General features: G+C 39.8%; 1 protein-coding gene across 3 annotated transcripts; it reads left to right on the forward strand.

The window, feature by feature from the left end:
- The first annotated feature begins 18,062 nt into the window (after positions 1–18,062).
- Positions 18,063–24,013, forward strand: LOC149262616 (glucose-6-phosphate/phosphate translocator 2, chloroplastic-like). 3 transcript variants are annotated; one of them, XM_089424962.1, is made up of 7 exons: positions 18,063–18,206; positions 18,350–18,422; positions 21,785–22,401; positions 22,591–22,816; positions 22,944–23,169; positions 23,270–23,483; positions 23,593–24,013. In XM_089424962.1, the coding sequence occupies exons 3-7, from the start codon at positions 21,820–21,822 to the stop codon at positions 23,602–23,604; spliced, it is 1,260 nt and encodes a 419-aa protein (XP_089281088.1). In that variant the 5' UTR covers positions 18,063–18,206; positions 18,350–18,422; positions 21,785–21,819; the 3' UTR covers positions 23,605–24,013. The 3 variants fall into 3 exon arrangements, with proteins under 3 accessions (XP_089281088.1, XP_089281093.1, XP_089281091.1); XM_089424967.1 differs by having other exon boundaries at positions 18,080–18,273; XM_089424965.1 differs by having other exon boundaries at positions 18,080–18,422.
- The last annotated feature ends 1,861 nt before the right edge of the window (positions 24,014–25,874 follow it).

Genomic DNA, 25,874 nt, shown 5'->3' on the forward strand with positions numbered 1-25,874 from the left:
CCACCTTTACCAGCAACACCTTTTTGTCTTCTATCATATCCCTCACAAAGTGATACTGAACATCAATGTGCTTTGTGTTTGAATGATATGCAGGGTTCTTTGCCAAGAAAATTGCACTTTGGTTGTCATAGTATATCCTTATAGCTTCCTGTACTAACCCCATACTTGAACACAATCTCTGCAACCAAACTGCTTCCTTGCTTCCATGAGTGGCTGCCATGTATTCTACCTCTGTAGTTGATAGTGACACTACAAATTGTTTCTTACTCATCCAACTGACTGCACCTCCAAATAGGTTAAACACATACCCACTTGTAGATCTTCTCTGGTCCAGATCTCCAGCCCAATCTGCATCAACAAAGCCATGAATATCCAACACTCTGTCTAATCCTGGTCTTCCTTGGTAGCACAAACCATAATCACTAGTGCCACGCGAATACCTGAAAACCCGCTTCACTGTTGTCCAGTGATCCTTCCCTAGTTTTGACATAAACCTGCTCAATACTCCCAGTGCATGTGCAATGTCTGGTCTAGTACAGACCTTTGCATACATCAGGCTACTGACTACACTTGCATATGGAACATGGGACATGTCCTCTTCCTCTTCTTGTGTCTCGGGACACTGTTCAGCAGATAACCTCACGCCTACAGGAATAGGAACCTTCACCGGTTTACTATCCTGCATATTAAACCTCTACAATATTGTTTCGACATACTTCCTTTGGTTTAACCAAAGCTTCCTCTTTGCCCGATCTCTTTTAATTTCCATGCCCAAAATATAGTTTGCAGCACCAAGATCTTTCATGTCGAATCTGGAGGACAATTGGGTCTTCAAATCTTGGATAACTTCTTTGTCATTTCCAACCAACAACATATCATCCACATATAAGACCAGATAAATAACACGGTCACCAATTAATTTAAAATACACACAGTGATCTGCTTTGCTTCTGGTGAAGCCAAGTCCCCATATAAATGTATCAAATTTATGATACCACATCCTTGGTGACTGTTTTAACCCATATAGAGACTTCTTTAACTTACATACCAGTTCTTTCTTACCCTTCATCGCAAAGCCTTCAGGTTACTTCATGTAGATCTCCTCTTCCAGATCCCCGTGAAGAAATGTTGTCTTCACATCCATCTATTCTACCTCAAAATCAAAAGCAGCAGCAACAGATAAAAGTAATCTAATAGAAGTTACATTGGCAACAGGAGAAAAAATATCACCAAAATCAATTCCCAGCACCTGGGAATAACCTTTTGCTACCAATCAAGCTTTGTATTTCTCCACTTTTCCTTCTGCATTCGTCTTCTTTTTGAACACCCATTTGCTGCCAATGGGTTTCCTTCTAGCGGGCAACTCCACCAGATCCCAAGCCTCATTTTTGTGCAAAGATGTCGTTTCATCAACCATGGCCTCTTTCTAGAGTTTTCCATCCTCTGAATCCACTGCTTCCTTCACAGTTCTGGGATCATCATCAATAACATATAAAGCAAAATTTGAACAGAAAGCAGATGGACTATACCTTTCTGGCTGCCTTCTTTCTCAAATTGATCTTCTCACAACGGGAATTTGTGGCTCTTCATCTTCTGATTCCTCCGCTGTTGTAGAGTCTGATTCTTCCTCCTTTAGCTCAAACTCTATCTTCTTAGGTTCCTTTTGGTTGGACTTCATGTTTAATAACATCTTTGACCTCTCCAAACACCACATATCGGTTGTACACAACCTTCCTTGTTACTGGGTTTCAAAGCTTATAACCCTTTAAACCATCCTTATACCCAATAAAGATGCACTTTTCAGATTTACTATCCAACTTTGTTCTTTCCTCCTTTGGAACATGTACATATGCATCACATCCAAATACCCTCAGATGTGAAAGAGAGGGTTTCTTACCAGTTCATACCTCTTGTGGAGTCTTATCCTCCAATGTTGATGAAGGTGACATGTTGACTAGGTAACATGCAGTATCCACCGCCTCTGCCTAGAATTCCTGTCCTAACCCGACACCACTGAGCATGCTTCTTGCCCTTTCCATCAACGTCTTGTTCATTCTTTCTGCAACTCCATTTTGCTAAGGTGTATATGGAGTAGTCTTCTGTCGTGCTATACCACACTTCTTGCAGAATTCTTCAAATTCCTTACTGCAAAACTCTCCACCATTATCTGTCCTCAGCACCTTTATCTTCTTCTCTGTCTGGTTTTCCACTAGAACCTTAAATTCTTTAAACCTATCAAAGACTTCAGATTTATTCTTAAGGAAATATATCCACGTATTCCTTGAGAAGTAATCTATAAATGATACATAGTACACAGACTTACCCAGTGATGGAACCTTCACAGGTCCAAACACATCACTGTGCACTAGCTCTAATATATGTTTTGCCCTCTTACCACCAGAGGGGAAACTCACCCGATTCTGCTTCCCGTATACACAAGTTTCACAGAAATCAAAATCCAGAGAGTTATTACTCATACTTTCTACCATACCTTTACCATGAAGTATTCTAAGGCCCTTCTCTCCAATATGTCCAAGCCTTTGATGCCACAGCATGGTCTTTTCTCCAAAGACCACTAGATTTTTTGCTCCACTTTCAGGAACCATGGAACTTTTGCACCCATCAACAATAGTGCTACCTTCCAGCTTGTATAGAATTCCAATGCGAACTCCCCGCATCTATATTAGTGCTCCCCAAACCATCTTGCAGGTATCCTTCTCGAACACTGTTTTTACACCTGCATCATCCAGCTTACTAATAGAAATCAGATTTCTAGCTAATGCAGGAATATGCAGAACACCCGGAAGTGTTCTAACCCTTCCACCTTGCAGCTTCAACTTTACTTTTCCACGACCAATGCTTCTAGCCTTCCTGTCATCCCCCAAGAAGACATCACCACCATCATATTTCTCATACTCACAGAACCACTCTCTATGGGGAGTGAAGTGAAAGGATGCACCTGAGTCAATAAACCATGCCTCATGATCTACATGTGTACTTGAAGAAGCCAAGTACACATCCCCACCTTCATCTGAGGTGGTTTTCGCCTCTGCAAAAGGAGCCTCATCAGATCCCTTTCCTTTGTCAGGAGCTTTAGATTTACAGTCCCTTTTGAAGTGGCCTTCCTTTTCGCATTTCCAGCACACAACCTTTACAGGTTTTCCTAGAGATTTAGATCTCCCTCTAGATTTAGATCTCCCACTCGATGACTTATTTTTGTTTCTGTTCTGGGACCGTCCTCGTACAAACAAGGCATCACCATTTTGGCTCTCCATGTTTTTCCATCTCATCTCCTCTATCAGCAAGGCTGAGACTATTTCATCAAACTGCAAGGCAGTTGCATTGCTACCTATTGCAATAACCAAACTATCCCACGAATCTGGTAGAGAACACAACAAACTGATACACTTATCTTCATCTGAAATTTTAATATCAACAGATGCTAACTGACTTACCACAGTATTAAATGCGTTCAGATACTCTATCACCGAGTCTCCATCTTTCATCCTCAAGTTATATAGCTTTTTCCGCAGGAACAATTTATTCACCAGGTACAAAGTCTCTAACTTGTCCCACAAAGCCTTTGTTGTAGCTTCCCCTGATACATTCAACAATACTAAATCTGAGACACACAATCGTATTGTTCTCTTTGCTTTCGATCCAACTTCTTCCATTCTTCATTGGACACTCCCGTTGGTTTAGTACCTGGATCTACTGCGATCCACTGATCTTTATCCACCAACAGATCCTCCATCTTGAGTTTCCACAACTCAAAACTCTAACCATTAAATTTCTCGATCTCTATCTTTCCACTGCTCGCCATCTTCTTTCACCACCAGAATCGATCTCGCAAATCTCCCACTAAATAGGGTCTACCACAGGCCCGAGCGAAACCCCTCAGTAACAAAGGCGTCCCCTTGAAGCCAAATCTGCTCTGATACCACAAGTAGGTTTTAACCCCGTACAGAAATTACCTGCATACAATTTCTAAAACACAGAAAATAAACAATGTGAGAGCATAACACATATACACAGAGATTTTCCCCTGGATCCCAAAACCGGGACTACCAGCTTGATTTTTCATTATATTCCTTTCAATGTTACATTACATATTTATACATGCCAAAGCATCCAATACCATGGACCGAAAACCATCGCGTCCAAAAAACATGTGTGAAAATCATGCACAAAACCATAGGTGGGTACGCCCAACCTAACATCCAAAACAAAATTTTCCGGCGCGCTGCCCCGAACCCCATAAAGTGGGGTTACGGGTGCCCTTCAAACCCCCTATTAACTACGTGGAAAGAATATAACACAACCCAACAATGCATATACAAATGCAGATTGGGCAGGAAATGTTGATGATAGAAAGCTCACCAGTGGAGGTGCATTCTATATAGGTTCTCGATTAGTGTCATGGTTCAACAAGAAACAAAGTTCGATTGCCTTATCTATAGCTGAAGCAGAATATGTGGCTGTTGCATCTTGTTGCACACAACTACTTTGGATGATGCAAACATTGTAAGACATTCAGATCACATGTACTCCACCCATCTCCATTCTATGTGATAATACAAGTGCCATCAGTATTTCGAAAAATCCTGTCATGCACTCCAAGACCAAGCACATACCCATTAAGTACCATTTTCTACAAGAACAAGTGCTTGAACAAAAGGTTAAATTGGAGTATGTTCCCTCCAAAGAACAGGTTGCTGATATATTCACTAAACCGCTTCCCAGAGAAACATTTGAATATCTCAGACAAAAGTTGGGAGTAGTTGCTGCATCATCCTACTGTTAAATCTAGTTTTCAGAGGAAGGTTATTATACATGGGTTTCATGAAGTATAGTCACATATACACGTGAGTTTCTGTGGCTGAAAGAACGTATATTTTTTTCTGACAAAAAAAAAGTGGGTCAGACTCATATATCGGTGCTCTATCTGATATTGATGATTACAGTCTGACGATATGCTTTGTTCATTGATTTTTATCTGACTGACAAAGATGCCTTGATGAATGACTTGTTGACAATGCACAGGTAGCATAGGTTCAGGGGGAGCATTAGCCTTCACATACATTCAACATTGTTGACATCATGGTTGCTGAGTTCAACTATGGTTTCAGATACTTATATCATTTGTTGCACAAGTCATGTAAAGATCTAGGGTGTGATATGACTTCTTCTGTCATGGTCTATATTTGAATGAGTCCTATTGGACATTTAATGTAATTTGTATCCCCACTTTGCATGGGATGGATGATGTAATAATCATTGTATTTTTGTCATGTATAAACAATTGGTATATGCCCACTTGGTTGGGTGGATGAGTCAAATATGGTGTATCCCTTCTTGGTTGGGTGATTGATGTACGTATGAGTAATTGGTCATAGGGAGGTCATACTCACTTAGTTGAGTTATAGAGTCATGATATTCTTTTGAAACATATCTTTGCATGCACTAAGGGGGAGCATGGACAACATAATGTATATAAAATGGGGAGAATAGCTTGGTCTGCCCTTTGCCCTTGATGTCAAAGGGGGAGAGTATTTTGGTGTTGCTTGATATCTCTAACAATTTCTACAGCTTGCAGTGATCAACACCAGCATGGTTGCAATCAAGTCCAAAGGGGGAGATTGTTGGCATATGATACAAGTGTTTTCCTTGATGGAAACTCACTCATAGATCAGTTCAGTTTTGATGAAAGGAAACCCCCAGTGTAATAGGACCATTCACATGTAATATAGCATTGGTACAAAAGAACAGGAAGATGGAACTAAAGTCTACTAATCAGAATGAAGAAGTTGAAGGTAAAGGATGGTGAAAAGTAGTTTAAGATGTATACTCAGGTCCAGTTAGTCAAAACAACATATACACGTTCGTTCACAAAATAAAAAGGGCTATACATATACACACACTTTCACAAGAAGAAAAGCGTGTATATGATGGAAAATCAAGGAAATTCAAGAGGAGACAATACCAGGGGCCAATACCATGGTATTAGCCCACAATACTGAGCAGAGTAATGACTATTTGATTCCATCCAAGAATACCACGGGTCCTAAGTGGTTTTGGTCCAAGGTATTGAGAAAGGCCTAAAACTATATAAGGAGGAAAAGATCATAAGGCCAAGGTGTGCAAGTGAAAAGGGTTTCTAAGGAATACTTGTATATGAAGTATATTTTATGTTGCAGGGGCTATGTTTGTGATTTGATCTGAAATATTTTGTGCACCTTGAATTCAATGTTGGATTAGGATCATGAGACCTGAAATGACTTATCATTGAATGATCTGATATTGGTTAGGCCAAATCTGATTGTGTACACCTGTTTTATTCTTTAAATGTCATGATCTGGGTTTGTCTGAAGTCTGGAATAGCAGTGAAGTTATGAGTTAATTTTTGCAGATCTATACGTTGGTTCATCTCAATAAAAGCGCATGTACACATAGGTTCTACTCTTCCAAGTAGCGTATACAAAGGAAAAGCCTTTTCTTCAGGTCTGACTGATCTATCTTATCATTTATGTTGTTTTACTATTTTCTGTCAATAAAGTCTTCTTAGATTTGAATGTAAAACTAAATGCATATGGAGTTTGGTATCTGATTGATTGATTGTATAAGTGAGAAGGGTGATCTCTACTACTGCCTATGTAAATTGACAATAGATGTTCAGTATATTGATGGTTGGTACAAACTTGATTCAGAAGTTTTATGTTTCAGTAGTTTTGATTAAAGGAAGTAGCGTATACACGCAGGTTGGGTTCAGCAAAGTAGCGTATACATTCTGATGCATGTTTTTTGAGGGTGCAGTTGGTTCTGAATGAAGAAGCAGGTTTCTGGGTTCAGCACATTGTTCTGGTGACAGTGATCTAACTGTTCAGATTAACTGATTATTGGTTGATGCAGTTTGAAAGTTCTGATGGGTCCAGTATGAAAATTTGATGAAACGAGGCCTTCATGTGTATTGTTGTGTGCCAGGAGCATCTAGTCTGAAAATTTATGAAACGTGGTCCTTGGAAGAAGAGAGAAGGTCATAGCCTTTTGTAGGTTGGCGCCTATGTACTAGTAAACACATTGGCTAGTACAAGAGCTAGGGGGTTGCAACTCCCTTCCAGTAGAAGCTGGAAAACGAGAGAAGGTTGTAGCCTTCTGCAGGTGGGTTCCTGCGTATTGGTATGAGTCTGCACCAGTTCAAGATTGTAAACATATTTTCTTATTATTAAAAGAAGACAAAGACGACAACAATAGGTGGTTTTCACCATTGGGTTTCCACCTTAAATCTTGGTGTTCATGTGTGTTGCTTATGTGTGATGGTTTATTCTGTTTTTACTGCACTATTTAATAATACTGATGCACTGGTTAAAGATCAACACATGATAAATTGACTAAATCACAATTTCTCTGGGTATACGTTGGTTTCTCTAATCATAGTAGCGTGTACACGCTAGTTCACTTCATAAAAGTAGCGTATATAAATCTATTTGCGAAATGAAAAATCACTGATGTGATAATATTGATTCACTCCCCATCTTAGTATTATTTCCAACAGGAAAATCCATTTCTTGGTAAGAGGGAGTGTTGAAAAATGTAGCAAGAAAGGCTCAATTTGACTTTAGCCTTAGTTAAATTGAGTAAATCAAATTTCCACATCAGTAGGACAACTTGGAGGCAATTAACTAGTGTGACATGGATCTAGTCACTCAGATAGTTTAGTAAATTCGAGTTAGAAGACTTGGAGTTCAATTATGCATGTGTTATTGCTAAATTTTAGTAATATAGTTTAATTGTTTTCAGATGTATTCAGTTAACTGACCTCTAACTATTGATAGAGTGAGTTGAAGGTCAGTGGTGCAATGGGACATCAGTCTAATTCAGAGTTTTGTCAGCTAACTAATCAAACAACCCAAAATAGCTAGTGCATGCAAGGAATTCAAATTCCTAAGCTGAAGTGGAGATGACAAGGCAGTGTAACATCAATTGTAAACTAGTTTTGAGTGTACATGTGTTGCATCCAATCATTGATCAATTCTTGGGAATTACGCAATCAATTCAGAGGAAATTCCTATCTTTTAGGAGACAATTTCCTCAGGATTTGTGCAAGGAAATAAGAGGTTTGGTTGGAAAATAATTGGCTATGTGTTGGCCAGAGTTTCACATTGAGCAGAGAGAACAATTATTCTTTTGCAGGTTGAGCTCAAAGCTAGAGCTAGCAATTGAATAGTTTCTCTATTGAACTAATTAATACAAAAAGCCTTGAGGGGTTTTTCCCAGTCAGGTTCCCCTAGAAATCACTGTGTTTTTGTGGTTTTTCTTATTTCATGTTTATGAATGTTGTTCTAAATTGTGATTTTCATTTCGCATATCAGTAGAGTAGAATTATGTCTCTTGTTTTCAAGTTGAAAACTTGAGCAGTTGCAATTTCTATCAAAAATTCCACTGAATAAACCAAGAAAAAACCGAACCAGGGCTTTGAGAAGCCAAACCTCCTCAACCCTCAACCACAGTGATTCCACCTCCATGGTAAAACATCACTAACACCAACCATATCAGTCTCTACCCAAGTTTTCTAGGGCTCCAGGAACTAGTAAGTCAACCCACAACTTTCTAGGGCTCCAAAACATTTGTCCAACTAGGCTCCAGGGACCAGCAACTCAACCCACCAAGGGCTACAGATTGTTTGTCCCAACCGAGGCTCCATGACTAATAACTCAACCCAAGTTGTTACAAGGTTTCTAGAGCATTTGTTCCAACCCATAGCCATAAGGAACATGAGCACCAATAAAAAAAATCAAGTGGAAAAAACCCACAATGCCATGGCTATCCAGGAAATGGCAAGGCAAGGCTAAAACCACTGTCACTCTAGGGAAATCTCCATGCCAATGACGACACATAACCAAAAAAATCACATGCATATACCATGCATCCATAAATCAGCAAGGAAATCACACACACACCTATTCCCTTGTGCTTTTCTACTTTCCTTTGCCTTCTTTCTCCAAATCCAATGTATGCCAAAGTGCTCTTAGAATACTCTGTGTGCAAGAGTACGAGAGAATGTGAGAATAAAAGAGATCTCCACCAAAAAACTAGCAATTGCTCCTCAAAATCATTTTTATCATTGAGGCCTCTATTTTCTTCATTTTCCTTCAATTTCCATCTCATGCAAATCTGTGTCTTTCCATCTCCCTTTTTTCCTATTTTCCTTTATTTCATAAATAAAATGTCAAGTATTGTCATTTTTCCTTTGCCAATTTCCATAGCCATTAATTAATCACAAGTGATACCCCATCACTATGTTTTGGCCAACATTCAACTTGGAATAAGTGTCCCATGACCTTGGTCTTATATTTTATTTACATGAAAATCAACTAGGGGCTATTACACTAATCTTAGGTAAATATGTAGTCATTTACCTTGATGACATTTTGACTTTTAGGATAAAAGAGGAGCATTTAAGGCATGTGAAACAAACATTGGATTGGTTAAATAAAAAGAATCATCTCTTTAACTTGAACAAATATACGTTTTTGCAGGAGAGTTATTACATTTAGTTTTTTTGGTTTTCCAAGAAGGTTTGAACACAGACCTAGAAAAGCCAAGTGTTATAGTTAAATGGTTCACTCATTGCCTAGTTGGTTCACCTGTTGCGGAAACTCGCTCGGTCACCTTTGCGACAACTTGCTGGGTCACTGTTGCGGTGACTACAGGAACATGAAATTTGGGGAAGTCAATAAATTTTTAAAAGAAAATCCACAAAGAGCAATGTAATAATAATTTGAGAAATAATTTACCTTTTCTCGCCTACTCGAAACAATGTTCGATAATTTGGTTGCTCTGTTTGCACAGGTCACTTGCCAATTGCTTTGATAATCGGGTTTCTCTATTTGCACAATTTGCACAAGCCGCTCACCAATTGTTCCGATAATGTGGTTGCCTAGTTTACTAATTGGTTTCAACAGGGGAGGAGGAAGGGTGATGCAGAGGAGAAATGGTGTAGAGGTGGGGTTGATTTCAAATTAATGGGAGCAAATTCAAATTTGCCCATAAATGTCGCAAGATTGAAATCGTCGACTCGTATGGGGCAAACAATTGAACGGGTTGACGACTTCAATCGATTGATGAGGTTTGTAAAATCCATTAAGTTGTTTGATTGCCAGAGGGAGATCATGTAGACTACAAGTTTCAAATTTGAAATTGAAATGGCATCTCCTGTTCAAATCCTTGTTTAAAATTTGAAAATCCAATATTAAAAATTGCACACCTAGGCGTATGCTTGGTTGGTGTGATGCTGACAGAGTCGAGGACAAAGACAGAGTTGGAGCAGAGACAAAAATGGATAGAGTTGGAGAGGAGACAAAGACCATCCATCAAGGCTAGATGACGTGTAATATTCCAAATAGAAATTTTATAGAGATAATCAAAGACATGCACAAAAATAACAACACAATAAATTTCAGCAAACATCCATGAACAGAACATTGCTCCGGAACACCCAAAATGGCCAATTTTTATTATAAATAAACTGCTGAAGTAAAATAAAATTGGAAGGAGTGTGCCTGGGTTTGTTTAAGGCAAGCTACAAGCCCTAAGTGATCAATCTCCCAATGCCCAACTGCTGTAATACTTTGTCCCTCCAGAAACCTGCGCTGGCCCAAATTTTCTTCACTGCTAGCTGACTTGCACCCTGATTTGGCCCCTCAAAAATGCCCATAAAATTATGTAAATTTGCAGATGTGATCCTTGTGAAAAACCCGGGAAAACCCAGAAATGGTTTTCTCTGGGTTTTACCCTCCAAATTCGACCCCAAATAGCTTGGCCCTCCTCAAATACCTGAATGCTTCACCTGTAGCCGAAAATGATGAATTGTTGCTCCAAAATTCTAGAAATCTCCCCATAATATCCCTCCGAATGAAATCCTAAAAACTCAACCCCTAAACCCTCCAACTGACACTCCACACAACAATCACGCAAGAGAACTGCGTAGGCATGTGAGAGATGATGCAGTAACAAGCTTCAACAACTCGTACAACAATAATGGACTGAATATTCTAAGCTCAAGAATGCTCAAATAACCTTGAAATTGTAGCCACAAACCCCTCTCCAAAACTCCAGAAATACCCAGAAAGGGTTTGCTCCAACTCCAAGCCAAAACTGAGTCCACCAAGTGACGCAGATTCCCTAGCTAACTAACAATTCACCCTGACATAAGAATGAGGATTTCAAGCCTGAATATTGCCCAAAAATTTATATAAAATTAGCTGGAGACTCCTCCCAATAAACCCACAAAAACCCAGAAAAGGTTTAGGTTGAATCCAATGTGTCCCGATGACCCCAAGAAATGTGTATGGTTCTAACTAGTTGGAAAAACACCCTGTAGAAATAATTATGTTGTAGAAGGCCAATCAATTACTGGAAAAATCTCCTCCAAAACTCCTTACTCCCCTAGGGTGACACTCAAAGTTCACTGAAGGTAGAGGTGGAATTTCCGCTTGGAAATCCCTTGTGCTGAACAACACGGTTGTCTTGGCTAAGCAGCTCAAGATAACTAATGTTGAAATTGTAAAATGACCAAAGATCCCCCAAATGAGAGCCCCATTTCTCTATTTATAATTGTTGGCCTCTCTCTCCCTTGATGGCCCCCACTTTCCACTAGTTCATCCCATTTCTTTTTATCTCTCTTGCTCCACAAGTGTGCATTCCCTTTTGTCTCTCTTGTGGCCCCCACCTGCCAATGAGATGCAATCTTGCCTTTTCACCCAAGCTCCTCAAGCCGAAGTCATATATGAAACTCAAACTACAAAATTGTGTTATGCTGAGCACCTCCCCAATGAAATTTGTTAATCTCCTCAAATGAAAAATCAAAATTGGGGATATTACAGTCCTCCCCGCCAAAAATTGCTTGTCCTCAAGCAATGCCTGAACAAGCACCCTCTCTAGCCGTTGATCCCCACTATTGCTGCAAACTATGCCAGGGTCCTAGATACACCATTGAATCGTCCATGACATTTGTAGTTTCTTGTCATGAAGGAATTCCTCAATACGAAGATCCCAAGCCATCATGTCCAACATGAAGCTCCCCTTGCTCCACTCACTATCCTGCCATGTATAAGTACCAAAAGCCCTCTACATACCATGAATGAGTAGGGAATCACGATCATGATAATGTAGCACTCTATCTAACTCCTCATGAAGCTTCCCTACTGAGTGGTCCATCTCATACACTCCAAGAGTAAACTCCTGAAGATACCACCCAATCCCTGCAGAGATAAAGTCTCGCTCACATGAGATTCCCTTGATATCTTCTTGTTGATGCCCCTGCCATGCTGATGAAGTCCCCCACGCCATCAATGAATCACTAAATCCCAATGGAAGATTTGAATGATCTCTCCCTATAGAAATTAGTTCATCCCCAAGGGTAGTTGTACTGCCAAATCCTATGATGCCCGAATCCCATGCTATTCTAAAATGGGTTCCACCATGCTGTCGCTGCGCAACTCCGACCATGAAAGTCTACCCATCATGTGCAAGTTGTATCCTCCTCTCTTGGGACCTAATGGAAAAATATCTATAGAGCCCCAACACATCTAGCCCATGAATCTCCACGATGTCACAACCTACCCATCCAACACTCACCATGATCCATAGCAGCAACAAGGAAAACCAACCTTGTCATGCGACAAAGGCTTCAACGCTCCCCCACATGTCATACCAAGTGTGAGTTGGGTTGTCCTTTTCCTGATCTCACTCATCACAAAATAAAGTGTCCCATCAACCAACCAACTCCTCGGATTCCATATCCAGAACGGTTGCAGCATAATCTTGACAGCTATTGGCACCAACCTGTACCACCTCTCAAGTTCCTGTGTGCAATCAATATACAAACTCTCTACATCACGAACCAATCTAGTGCGTGCAAAATTGCCCTTCGTCGACCATACCATGTAGTGGGATCTGTCATCTTGCCTCCTGAAAGCGCTCCCAAACACTACCTGGAGTCTAAACATCTGTATGCAAGTAAGGTCCACCAACCGTTGTAGATGCTCATGAGACACCTCAAAATGTCTCGCCAAAAGGGGGTCATGCATCTCCCTGAGTGTGGGCTCAAGGGTGGTGCAAGTGTTACCTCTACAGAAGATTAGACTACCCCCAAGCATGCATCCACCAACTCGTGCCCTGACCATATGCCACAGTTGGAAAGCCTCTCTCCTGATGCACCATGTCCCATCCAACTATCTCAAACCATCCTCTAGGGTCCTATTGCTCATGATGTGAGCATCAAGAGACGATATCCAAGTCCACTGTGTCAGTGTGAAATGCTGGAGAGTGAAAAATGGAAGCTCATAGTCGGCCATGTCATCAACTTGCTCTCCAAATCTGAGTGTGCCAAACCCAATGGTGTGTCTGATGCCATCGTTAGGAGATCTCTCTGGCGGAAACACTTCAACAACCTGTCATGCATCATCATCCTCTGTTGCACTCAAATACGTACCCCTACACTCCTCTGCATAACATTGAACTCCATGGCACAACTCTATGCACAACTGGATACAAAAACTCAATGCCATGCCACCATGTACCATAGGGCATCCCATATGTGCCCATGCATCCACCACTTTGCTAGTACACCCACCACGATGTGATCTACACCTCCTCATCTGCCCAGGTACACCTATGTGGCCCAATGCCTCACATGCAATCGAGAATAACACTACCATGTCGAACCTTAGTAGCTCTAGTGCCCAATACATCAATGAGAGAGCACTGTCTCCATATGATGCCCTGTTTGGTGGCTTGACAATGCCACCTCCTCCTACCAACTCCTGCCAGAGTAGTCTAATCATCCTACAATCCCATGTCAACCCAACATGCCATGACAACTCATGAAATCTTCTTGCTCCTCTGTCAATCCATCATGTCACTAGTGTTGTCAAGAACTCTGAAGGGGATATGAAAAGGTGTGTGCACCCAACCACCGAGTCCATCATGCAGCTACTACCATCACCTACCGACTCCACGATGTGATGGAGAATCCCACTTGGATCCCAACAACAGTTTGGCTCTCGAGCCCCTCTGGTAATCCACAACCTCTGCTGAAATGTGGCCATGGATGCATCTAACCTCCTAGCTAGCTTTGCCGGATACCAACTCAATATCTCTCGCCATCCAACCCTGAGAGAGGGATCGAATGCATGAACAACCATACACGCAACATGTCCTCCATTGTGCGAATGTTGCACCCTGCACAGCTTGTGCCGCCCCATCTCACTAGTCTGGAAAATCCATGTCATCTACCTAGGTAATGCAGCCTCTCTCTCACCAACATGTCGAGGTGGCCCAAAAATGTCACAAGCCTCATCGATGTATGCCTGAAGGGGATTGTCATATGAAAGTATGACACCTTTGTTTGCTTCTGATGCATCTGACTGCTCCTCATCAATGGCCGACTCTAAGGATGGATGCTCATCCTCCTCCACCATGGGCTCAACATGAGCCACTAACTGTCCCTCCAAAGATAACTCATCATGTATAACATCCTCAACAATCAACGATAGGTAGCTATCATTTGAAAACGCTGTCACAAATGCCTCTAAACTTATTGACTCCTCATCAACGGTGGATATGTCTCCCGACACCTCATCAACCTCTTGTGTGCTGCTATCACCTAAAAACTCAGACATGGCCCTGGACACCTCATCAATGGATCCCTCAACAATGGATGACATCTCATCCATGGGTGGCTCCTCATCAACAAATGGCCCTCTAAGTGTATGCTCTACTCTCTCCACTAGGGTGTCAACTAGAGCTACCGAAGGGATCTCCAACAAGGGTGACTCATGCGTCACATTGGACACATCAACACGCTCCTCACACTCTTGTGTGCCCACAATCTCATGCTCAACCTCCTCCTTAGGCTCCTGATATCTAAAGCCAGGTCTCCACCAACAAAAGCGCCTCTCGGTCTCATCCTCTAATTGTCCTCCTCTATGCTCCTCAAATGAGAAAGCCCTCCTGATCCTAGGATTCAACGCCTCACACTCATCAATCCTATCCATGGAGGGCCTCATCAAATCTGCAAAGGTGTCTGGTTCCCTCTCCTTCTCCAGTTCACCCAGAAAATGAGGCATGGTAGGTCGGCTGGGCTGGCCATGGGTATTGTTCTGCTGAACTGAGTGTGCATGTGTGTGGCTTCTCTGCTGGTTATGTCTCAACGTCCCCATCATTTTTTGCATCCTCTCTAGGACTTGTTGGTTTTTCCTCCTCAACAATCGGTTCTCCCTCATCAGCTCCTCCACGATCCCTTTTGTACTCTTCCCTTTCCGTGTCATCGGAGTGCCCATAAATTCACCAGTGACTATGAACGCATGGGCATGATCTTTTTGGATCCCCCATAGTTGGCCAAGATCATGCTAAAAAATACAACACAATAAATTTCAGCAAACACCCATAAACAAAAAATTGCTCCGGAACACCCAAAAGGGCCAATTTTTATTATAAATAAACTGTTGGAGTATAATAAAATTGGAAGGAGTGTGCTTGGGTTTGCTCAAGGAAAGCTACAATCCCCAAGCGATCAATCTCCCAAAGCCCAACTGTTGCAATACTTTGTCCCTCCAGAAATCTGTGTTGGCCCAATTTTTCTTCATTGATGGCTGACTTGGCACCTTGATTTGGCCCCTCAAAGCTGCCCAAAAAATTCTGTAAATTTGCGGATGCGATCTTGTCAAAAACCCAGGAAAACCTAGAAAGGGTTTTCTCTGGGTTTCACCCTCCAAATTCGACCCTAAATAGCTTGGCCCTCCTCAAATACCCAAATGCTTCACCTGTAGTGGAAAATGATGAATTGTTGCTCCAAAATGCTAGTAATCTCCCCACAATTTCCCTCAGAATGAAATCCTAACAACTCAGCCCCTAAATCCTCCAACTGACGCTTCACACAACAATCACCCAAGAGAGCTGTGTAGGCATGTGAGAGATGACAGAGTAGCAAACTTCAACAATTTGTACAATAGTAAGGGATTGAATATTTTGTGCTCAAGAATGCTTAGATCACCTTGAAATTGTAGCCACAGACCCCTCTCTAAAACCCCAGAAATACCTAGAAAGGGTTTGGTCCAACTCCAAGCCAAAACTGAGCCAAAGAGATTCCCCAACTAACTAGCAATTTGCCTTGATATAAGAATGAGGATTTCAGGCCCGAATATTGCCCAAAAATTTCTATAAAATTAGCTGGAGACTCCTCTCAATAAACCCACAAAAACCCAGAAAAGGTTTGGGCTGAATCCAATGTGCCCCGGTGACCCCAATAAATGTGTATGGTTCTAACTAGTTGGAAAAACTCCTTGTAGAAATAATTATGTTGTAGAAGGCCAATCAATTACTAGAAAAATCACCTCTAAGACTCCTTGCTCCCTTAGGGTGACATTCGAAGTTCATCGAAGGTAGAGGTGGAATTTCCGCTCGGAAATCCCTTGTGCTGAACAACACAATTGTCTTGGCTAAGCAGCGTAAGAGAACTAATGTTGAAATTGTAAAATGACCAAAGATCCCCCAAATGAGAGCCTCCTTGCTCTATTTATAATTGTTGGCCTCTCTCTCCCTTGGTGGCCTCCACTTTCCACTAGTTCATCCCATTTCTTTTTCCTCTCTCTTGCTGCACAAGTGTGCATTCCTTTTTTGTCTCTCTCATGGCCTCCACCTGCCAATGAACTGCAATCTTGCCTTTTCGCCCAAGCTCCTCAAGCCGAAATCATATATGAAATTGTGCTATGCCTAGCACCTCCCTAATAAACTTCGTTAATCTCCTCAGATGAAAAATCAAAATTAAGAATATTACATGACAACAGAGACGAAGACGAATCAGTGGCTGATAAACTGTAGGCGCAGAAAACGAAGATGAAGTCGTCAACTTGTTAGAACATGCTTGGGTTAATAGGTGGGAAGGGTAACATTTGCTCCACCATATTCCTATTGGACTCTAGGAGGGGGTGTGGGTATTCATGAATTTTAAAATATTTTCTTCATACCATTACGTTTAAAGTTAATATGACTTTGAGTGGGGACTCACCGCCAATAATCGAATGGCCTTAATCAATATTGATTAAACACGTGATGATATTCTCACCACCCATATAAAATTGCTGTTTAAAAAACAAAAAATATCAAATCTATATATAAAACCCTTTCGATTGTTTACATGTGACAATGAAGAAGGATTTACTAGTGAAGGGAAGCGTACCAAAAAGAAACTCTACAAATGCGATTTAAAAATTGCTTAAATGACGTAATCTCTTTCAGATCCACTTGTCATGTCATACATACCACATGAACAAACGTTGTATGAGCATGAAGTGAAAAGAATCTCTACAATTTTTTATATGCTTTTACTTTATTTTAATTTCAAATTAAATTAATTCATTACTAGGCTAGAGCTATCAGAATTATGTGCTGATGCACTTCCAGATTTTTTGGTGGGGCGGGACTGAAAGTGTGTCCCATTTAACTTAACCACGGTTGGTGTGGGTGTGGGTGTGGCTTTATACCTAATCCTTATATTAGAGTGATACCCAAGGTTTGGCCTTTTTGCCAGAATATTCTTATATTTATACCCCTTCGATTCCAACCTATGAGTTAAAATGTGAATATAATTATCAGTTAAATAAATGAATGGCAAGAAGTTTGTAAGTCCTTTGAAGCAAATTGGTTCCCTAACCAATTTTCTCTTCCCCTTCCCCTTCCACGTTGGAGGTTGACACCGCCCGGCGTTTACCAACAGGCAACGGCGCTATTGGTTGATTCGGACCGCCAAACCAGAGTAGTTACGCTTTGCCATCTACGTGGCATACGCCACCGCGCCGATCGTCATTCCACGTGTCAAACATTTGCCAGACAGACACGACTCAACCGCTTTCATTTTGTTTTCATCTCGGGAGGGAATAATATTCGTACAGAAAAATAGTGGAAACGAAATTAAATTAAATTAAAATTAAATTAAAAGTTGGTGAGAGTTGAGGGTGGTGGTGGCGTTGAGGGGAAGGGGAAGGGGAAGGGGAAGGGGAAGGGTGTCTAGTTTTCCAAGGGTCAATAAGTGTGCCAATCGGCGGTTTTGGGCCTTCTATTTATAAATATATGTATGTGGCAGAAGCAACTGCAGCTTCATCGATTTTTCAAAGACTTGGGAAGGGAGCCTGGAACTCTCCTCAGAGGTGATCAGATCGGTCCAAGGATCGCGTTTTTTGAGCGCGGGGCTCGCTAGATTTGGCTGCCTGTTAGGTTATTGGATGCTTTTTCTCACTGGATCGGTGCCACACTCGTGGGATTCTGCTAATTTGGCTGTTTTTTGACTCAGGTCTTGAGAGTATCCGGCCGATCGCTGTACTTCAAGGTTTTTGTTTTTTTCCTCTCCGACGTCGTCGTTCACTGTAAGTCTTTTACTGCTGTTAATTCCTTTTCATCTGAGATTATTTGGGGTTAGTGGGATTTCTACGAAGTAAAGAATTAAAAGAGCGCAGTTTTTGGGTTTATGGGTCATGCTTTTTTTTCGACCGACTTGGTACTAAAATCACAGTTAATGCTTTAGATATTTTGTGGGAAAATTTAACTTTCATACTGTTTAATGTCGTACTTGAATGATTTTTACTCACATGGTTTGGGTAGAAAGGGCTTTTGATTTCTTTACTGTGTGATTCTTTCTATGGAGGTTTAGACTTCTGGTGTTCTAGGCTCTCGGCCGTATTGGTAAAAGCATTATTGTTAATGCTTGTGAGAGGTGCCTGGTTTGAAAATCCCCCCTAATGCTCTTAGCCACGGGTCTGCTAAAGGCGAAACTCACTAATCAATACAAGTCGCTGCATTAGGTGTGATTCGTATAGTTGGTTACTTATCTTTGGGTCAATCCTGGTTAGGTTAAGCTATTACCAGGTTATACTCGGTTACAGTTGGGTTACTGAATTGAAAAGAAACAGCTCATATGCGTCCTGTATGCGAAACTTGAAAATCGGCACAAATTCATGTGTAAATACCTATACACACACGCTAAATACGCAACATTACTGCGTTTCTCCATCCATGGGAATATATAAAGAAAACATGAGTTTATCAGAATTGATTTAACCTGATAGCTTTTATCAACCACCGATATCGGATTTCATAGTATAAATTCTAGATCATAGTTGTAAGTTTCTTAAGACAACGTTTGATTGGAAATTGTAGACCATATTTGTAAATTTCGTAAGAGACGTTTGATTGGACTTTTAAAATATTTTAAAGGATAAAAACAATGTCTGCAGTTTATGGTTTTGTTAATCCATCAAGCGAGTATGGCGATTTATCATTGATTTAGGTTGGTTGTGTTAGTAGCTTATTGTGAATAAATGTAGTGTACTTATATAGTAGATACGGAGAATTTAGGAGCGATATATGAAGGAATTCAAATTGCATGAAATAAAAGAGACAAACCAGAGTATAGCACCTGCATAGATATAATATTTTATTGATGTTCCAAAAGCTGAGCAATGTTCACTTACCTCTTCTTTGGGCAAACTTGAAAGGAGCAGTTCTCCAACACAATAACCATTATTTTTACCTTTACAAATATTTTTCACTAGTAACTACATAGGGGCCTAAATTCACAGGGTTTCTCAGATTTGAGGCTTAAAGTGTATGTGAATATGAAAGCCCTACTTAAGATTTGCTGTAGCTTTTCACAAATTTGACACAGACCTAAGGGGGCATTCAAAGCGTCAATAGAACAGGTTGCCATTGATTGCAAGTGATTGGAAATCGGACAGAAATGCAAGCGATCCAATGCTTCGATGCATCTAGAGATTTACAGGTCAAAGAAGAGTTTGATGCAAATTACAGGATAAAGAGGGCTGCCAGGGTTACTGGTAATTCATTGGTCATATAACTATATACTAATATAACTATAAATATATAATAATGTGTTAAAAATTGACTCTCAAATATCCTTATCTAGGGAAGTAAGGGTAAGACTCTAACATGCCCTCCCTCTTTGAAAAGCAATGTTGTTCTCAGCACGAGGACTCACCAACATTTCCAAGACCTGTCTTGATAAATGGTGATCTTTGTCAACTAAGAATGTCATCCAAGGCCTGTGAACTCCTCAATTTTTTATTCAGCTTGTCCACTTCTGCTCTCAAGAAGGTTGAAGATGTGGAAGTCCCTTATCCTTTGTATCAAGACTTTCGCCTTACCAATTTCTTCAAGAAAGTGACACGAGATATTGGGTGGATCTTAGGGTGGGAGTAAGGAGCCAATAAAACTATCCAATGCGTTGGAGGATCTTCTGAGGACCATAGACCTTGACTGCTAGCTTCCAGTGGCTCTGTTCTTTGAGAGATGTCTTCTTATGGGGCTAGAGATGAAGAAACACTAAATCCCTTTCTTAAATCAATGAAGCACTCCGCATGATGTCAGTTAGTTGTTGCTTCATTTATTCTGGGACAAGAACAAAATGTCCTCAAGTGCATGGAGAATGACAACGCTTGCATTAAGAGTGATATCTACTTCCTGAACCTTTAAGTGCTAAGGGTAGGGAGGACGGCGTGGATTGATTATTTGGCCCTACCACTTTCCTCAAAAGTAACTTAGCAAATATTGGGTGGATCTTAAAGTGGGACTAGAGAGCCTTTGCAACTTATCCAATCTGCTTGAGGATTTGTTAAGGGCCATAGACCTTGATTGCTAGTGTCTAGTGGATCTTTTCTCTGAGAGCTTCTTATGGGGCTAGAGATGAAGAAACACCTAATCCCTTTCTTTACAATAGCACTTTGAGCAATGCTGATTAGTTGTTACTTCATTTATTTTGAGCAAAGAACAAATGGAGCTCAAGTGAGTCTGGAGAATGGCAACTCTTGCATGAAAAGTGGTATCCACTTCTTGAACCTTGGAGGTGCTATAGATGGGGGTTTTTGTTGATAGATAGCCTCATAGGGTGACAGTTTAGGAGCACCGTGATAGGCAGTGTACTGCCACTATTTTTGGGTCTTCAATAGCTTGAGTAACCCTTTTTTAGGGGCTTTTCCATATGGTAAGCATTGACTCTTTTGCGTTAACTTGCTTGGAGACCTTTGATTATATATTGTTGTTTCTCCCTGAATCTCATGTATAACTCCTTGAAATCCATGGTAACAGGGCCCAATGTTTGTCACCATTTTCTCTCTAAAGTACATCACAACCTCTCATTTCAATGGTAAACATGCTTGATTTCAAGAAATAGTCCACCATTTGCAGTTTTACGTTCTTACACTTGCCGCCACATGCCATAGTACTGCCATTGCTTATCATGATTTAAAAATTGTGCACTGCATGGAGGTAACAATTTGTTCCTTTTGCCACTTTAGATGGATGAAATTGTAGGTACCGTTGCTGTTGATTAAGAAAATTAGCTTCTAGTGTTGATATATCCTACCATGTTCAAGGTTTGGGGAATGATAATTTTTGACAATGCATGGAGGGAGATGAGTTTGGTGTTCTCCCTCAGATGAGTTTAAGTTAAAAGTTTTCCCAAGAAGGTTTTAATATACTGTTTTTATCGATAAGTTTGGTCTTCTCCCTCAGATGAGGTAAATCTGTATACTAATATGAATTGTACTTAAATTACCAGTAGAGGGAAGCCTATGTATCTTTTTTTATCCCTATTATTTTATTTTTTATAAAATTTCTTTTTACAATTTTTATAATTTTGGAACTAAAAACATGTAGTTATTTCACTGGTGATCTTCTAATTTATAGGGATTGGATGTTTGTTAACATTCTTCAGGAACTGTCCTATTCACGTGGCTACCAGTATCAGAAATGTCTGCTTGTGCCAAAATGATGATTGGAAATACGTTGTGCAAAGGCAGTGTACCAGATCGTACAACTATCTCTGTACCAAATTCTTGTTCACAGATAAATGTGCTATCTAAAACAAATTTGAAGTCCAGGTCTCTTCCTGTGGGTGGATTGATTCGATTGTCATCTACACTTGATAGAAAAGCTATATATGGGCAGTCTCTCGAGCTCACACCCTGTGTCGGGCTGGGCATATGTCAGACACCTTCGAGAAGGATAAACTTCAATGTTCAGTCCAAGGCATATGAAGCTAGCTCCTCAGATTTAGTTCCTGAGAGTGATGTAGACAAAGTCCTCCCAGGAAAATCTTCTCCATCAGAAGCTGCTCAGAGATTGAAGATTGGAATCTATTTTGTTGCTTGGTGGACCCTAAATGTTGTCTTCAACATTTACAACAAGAAAGTGCTGAATGCATTTCCTTACCCTTGGTTGACTTCAACACTTTCACTAGCCGTTGGATCATTAATGATGTGGGTGTCTTGGGCAACGCGTTTAGTGGATGCTCCGGATACTGATTTTGAATTTTGGAAGTCATTGGCACCGGTGAGAGAGGATGCACTATTAAAAACTGTTTTTTTTAATGATTTATATTGGATTATCTTTAAGATTTTATGGTTACCTATTGTTGGCCCTTGTCGCAGTCTTTAAGCTGACACTTTATTTGTGCAAACATGATCAAAATATTTTGCCTTTTTAATTTGTTGGAGAGGTCTAATACTGTTTTTGTTTCAGGTGGCAGTTGCACATACAATTGGGCATGTAGCAGCAACTGTTAGCATGTCCAAGGTAGCAGTTTCATTCACACACATCATCAAAAGTGCTGAGCCAGCCTTTAGTGTCTTGGTCTCCCGTTTTTTTCTGGGAGAAAGCTTTCCAGTACCAGTTTATCTTTCACTACTCCCCATTATTGGGGGTTGTGCATTGGCAGCAGCTACGGAATTGAATTTTAACATGACAGGTACTGTGGCCCTTTGCAAAACTGAGCTGAAAGATTGAGCTGAAGTGGGAATTTGACACATTTGCAATTAAAGTACTTGGCATGATGCAGGCACCTTACAAATCTTAATCATTTCCAATATTTGCAGGTTTCATGGGTGCAATGATCTCAAATCTTGCTTTTGTATTCCGCAACATTTTCTCCAAAAAGGGCATGAAAGGAGGGAAGTCCGTGGGTGGCATGAACTACTATGCTTGCCTCTCTATGCTGTCTCTGGCACTTCTGACCCCATTTGCCTTTGCAGTCGAAGGACCTCAGGCTTGGGCTGCTGGATGGCAAGAAGCTTTGCAAGCAATTGGACCTCAATTTGTGTGGTGGGTGTTTGTGTTTGAGCAATGTGTTGTCTGTCTTCCTTTTACTGGTCACTTTTAAACTGTGCTTCTGTAAACTCATTACCCTTTCTTCTCATAATAGGTGGGTTGCGGCACAGAGTGTTTTTTATCACCTCTACAACCAGGTGTCATATATGTCACTGAATGAAATATCACCTTTAACATTCAGTATTGGTAACACTATGAAGAGGGTGTCTGTTATTGCATCCTCCATCATAATTTTCCGTACTCCAGTGAGGGCAGTAAATGGTTTGGGTGCTGCTATTGCTATTCTTGGCACCTTCTTGTATTCCCAGGTCAACGCTATGCCCAAACAACATGCCTTAGCATTTATTCCGATTAAGCTATTCTCAAAATTTTCAAGAGAATTATGTACTGAATTGAGATTTTGTTTTACATGTGCAGGCAAAGCAATAAGTTATGCAAACGGGATATTTATTTCTCAAGTTTGATGCCCTTGGATAGGACGTGACAATCTAGAAGTTTTCTCGAGTATGAAGCCCTTGGATAGGACAGGGCAATCTAGAAGTTTTTGTTTTGTTTGAACTGTAGGATATTCCCTGTTTTGAGTCTAATAGAAACTGGGGATTCTTTGCTAAGTTCATTTATAGCCAGCTTTGTTGGCTGTATAAGAGGTTAAGTGAAGGAGCTAATAAGTGGAAACTGCACGATCGAAGTAGTTTGCATTGATTGGATTCAGCAATTTTGATTTTTTTGAGATCAGGAGTGGTTTTTTCTCCGCTTCTTGGATTATGACTAATGTAAAATAGTTAGATTGCAAATACCAATATTTAGATTATGAAATAATAAAAGCTACCTCTAGGTATATCATAAGCTTTATCATTTTTGTGAGAAATAATTATTAATTGAAAACATTAATAATTTCATATGCCTCACACCCTCAACTCGCCTTTCAATTTTACTTGCTTCATTATTGCCTAATTTTTATTTGAACTGTCAGCGTTTAATTCCAATAGTAGCGGTCATCTTGGACCTGGAGCTTTAAAGATATGGTTGACCAAAAACCCAGTTTGCACTATTATCAGTGCATATGGCCCAAGCTTTTCTACCTGAAAGATAATGGTGAAAATATCCTAGGTTGAAGTCTAATGCTGCTGTATGGGGTTTCGCGTTACTGTTGTTAGCCACTGTTAGTGATTAGTAAGGTTCCTCTAAATTCCACGTTGGGGCGGCAATGCTTTGGCTTCTTCTGTAAGTGTTAGGACTTGCTAATCTTCTTGAGACCAACTTGGAATTTTCCAACCATTCAGGATTTTTGGTTTGTGTATCTTTCAATTCAATTTCCAATTGTTGGACAACTTACACACGCAAGCACTATTGTTTTGTGGATCTTTCAATTCAATTCGACAAATGATACCTAACAGGCACCAAATCTAATGATGATTGATAATGGCATGGCATCAAAATCACTGTTGCAGAAATAACCCCTGCAAAGTAAAAGGCAGAGTAATTATAAATATATGTGAATAGATATAAATAGGTAAGTACAAATATACGTGAGTATAAATATGGGAACTTATGTAATTTATATATATTTTTATGTAATTTTGTAGGTAGTTTCTTTTTAATAATTTGGGACAAAGGTTATATAAATTAAAAACATATTGATAAATGCTTGTGGTATTTGTGTAACTTTCATTATACAAAGTTGAGAGAGATAATGTAATAATTATAATTGGAACAAAGGTAATATAAATTAAAAATATATTGTTAAATGTCTGTGGTAGTTGTGTAATTTCATCGTTATACAAAGTTGAGAGAGATAGTGTAATAATTATAATTTAAGTTAGCGTTTATTTTGTAATATATTTTTCATGATTATTGAAATAATTTAGGTTTATTTATTTATTTATTTTTAAGCGACTTCATTTTTATAAAAGATTTTTATAAAAGGGTTGCATGAGTGGGTAGGTATCTAAAATGTTAAAGGATTGGACAATGCATTTAATGGGAAGAGTCTTTTTAGTTTTGGGAAGAGTCTTTTTAGTTTTGGGAAGAGTCTTTTTTAGTTTTGGAAAATAGAGAAATTGATAGATTTTTGATCAACTTTGCTTTAAAAGAAACATTCATCTAAAAACCAACAGATTCATTTTAATGATTAGTCTATCAACCATTGTTAATTTAGCATTGACTAGTGTAACTTATAATTATTTATGCAATTTAGTATCATTTCTAACTTGAGTTGGAGGAGCTAAATTGCCTTTAAAAGAAACATTCATCTAAAGACCAACATAGATCCATCTTAATGATTTGTCTATCAATCATTATTAATGTAGCATTGACTAGTGTAACTTATAATTATTTATGTAATTTAGTATAATTTCTAACTTGAGTTGGAGGAGCTAAATTGCCCTACAAACAAAAATTTCAATATAACAAATTGAATTTTATTATTTTTACTACTTTTAAATTTTTATTATTAATTTGTCCAAGATTTAAATGTTTACACCACAACATCTCCATCATACCTTGCTCTATATTACTTTTAACCTTAATTCAATAGACATATAAATGTTAAATGTTTGTTATATTAAACATTTACACTTAGACATTCTACCTCTATATTGGGTTGTAGAGTAGAGCACCTCTCAGTAAGTATGCCTCCTAAAACTCCCTAGGTGGTTTCCATTGTGATACACCATAAAAAAAGGCCATGGGATATGCTT

Source organism: Pinus tabuliformis, chromosome 6, assembly GCF_031772625.1.
Source record: "Pinus tabuliformis cultivar Carrire ecotype Pingquan chromosome 6, CPIR1, whole genome shotgun sequence".
Classification (NCBI taxonomy): domain Eukaryota; kingdom Viridiplantae; phylum Streptophyta; class Pinopsida; order Pinales; family Pinaceae; genus Pinus; species Pinus tabuliformis.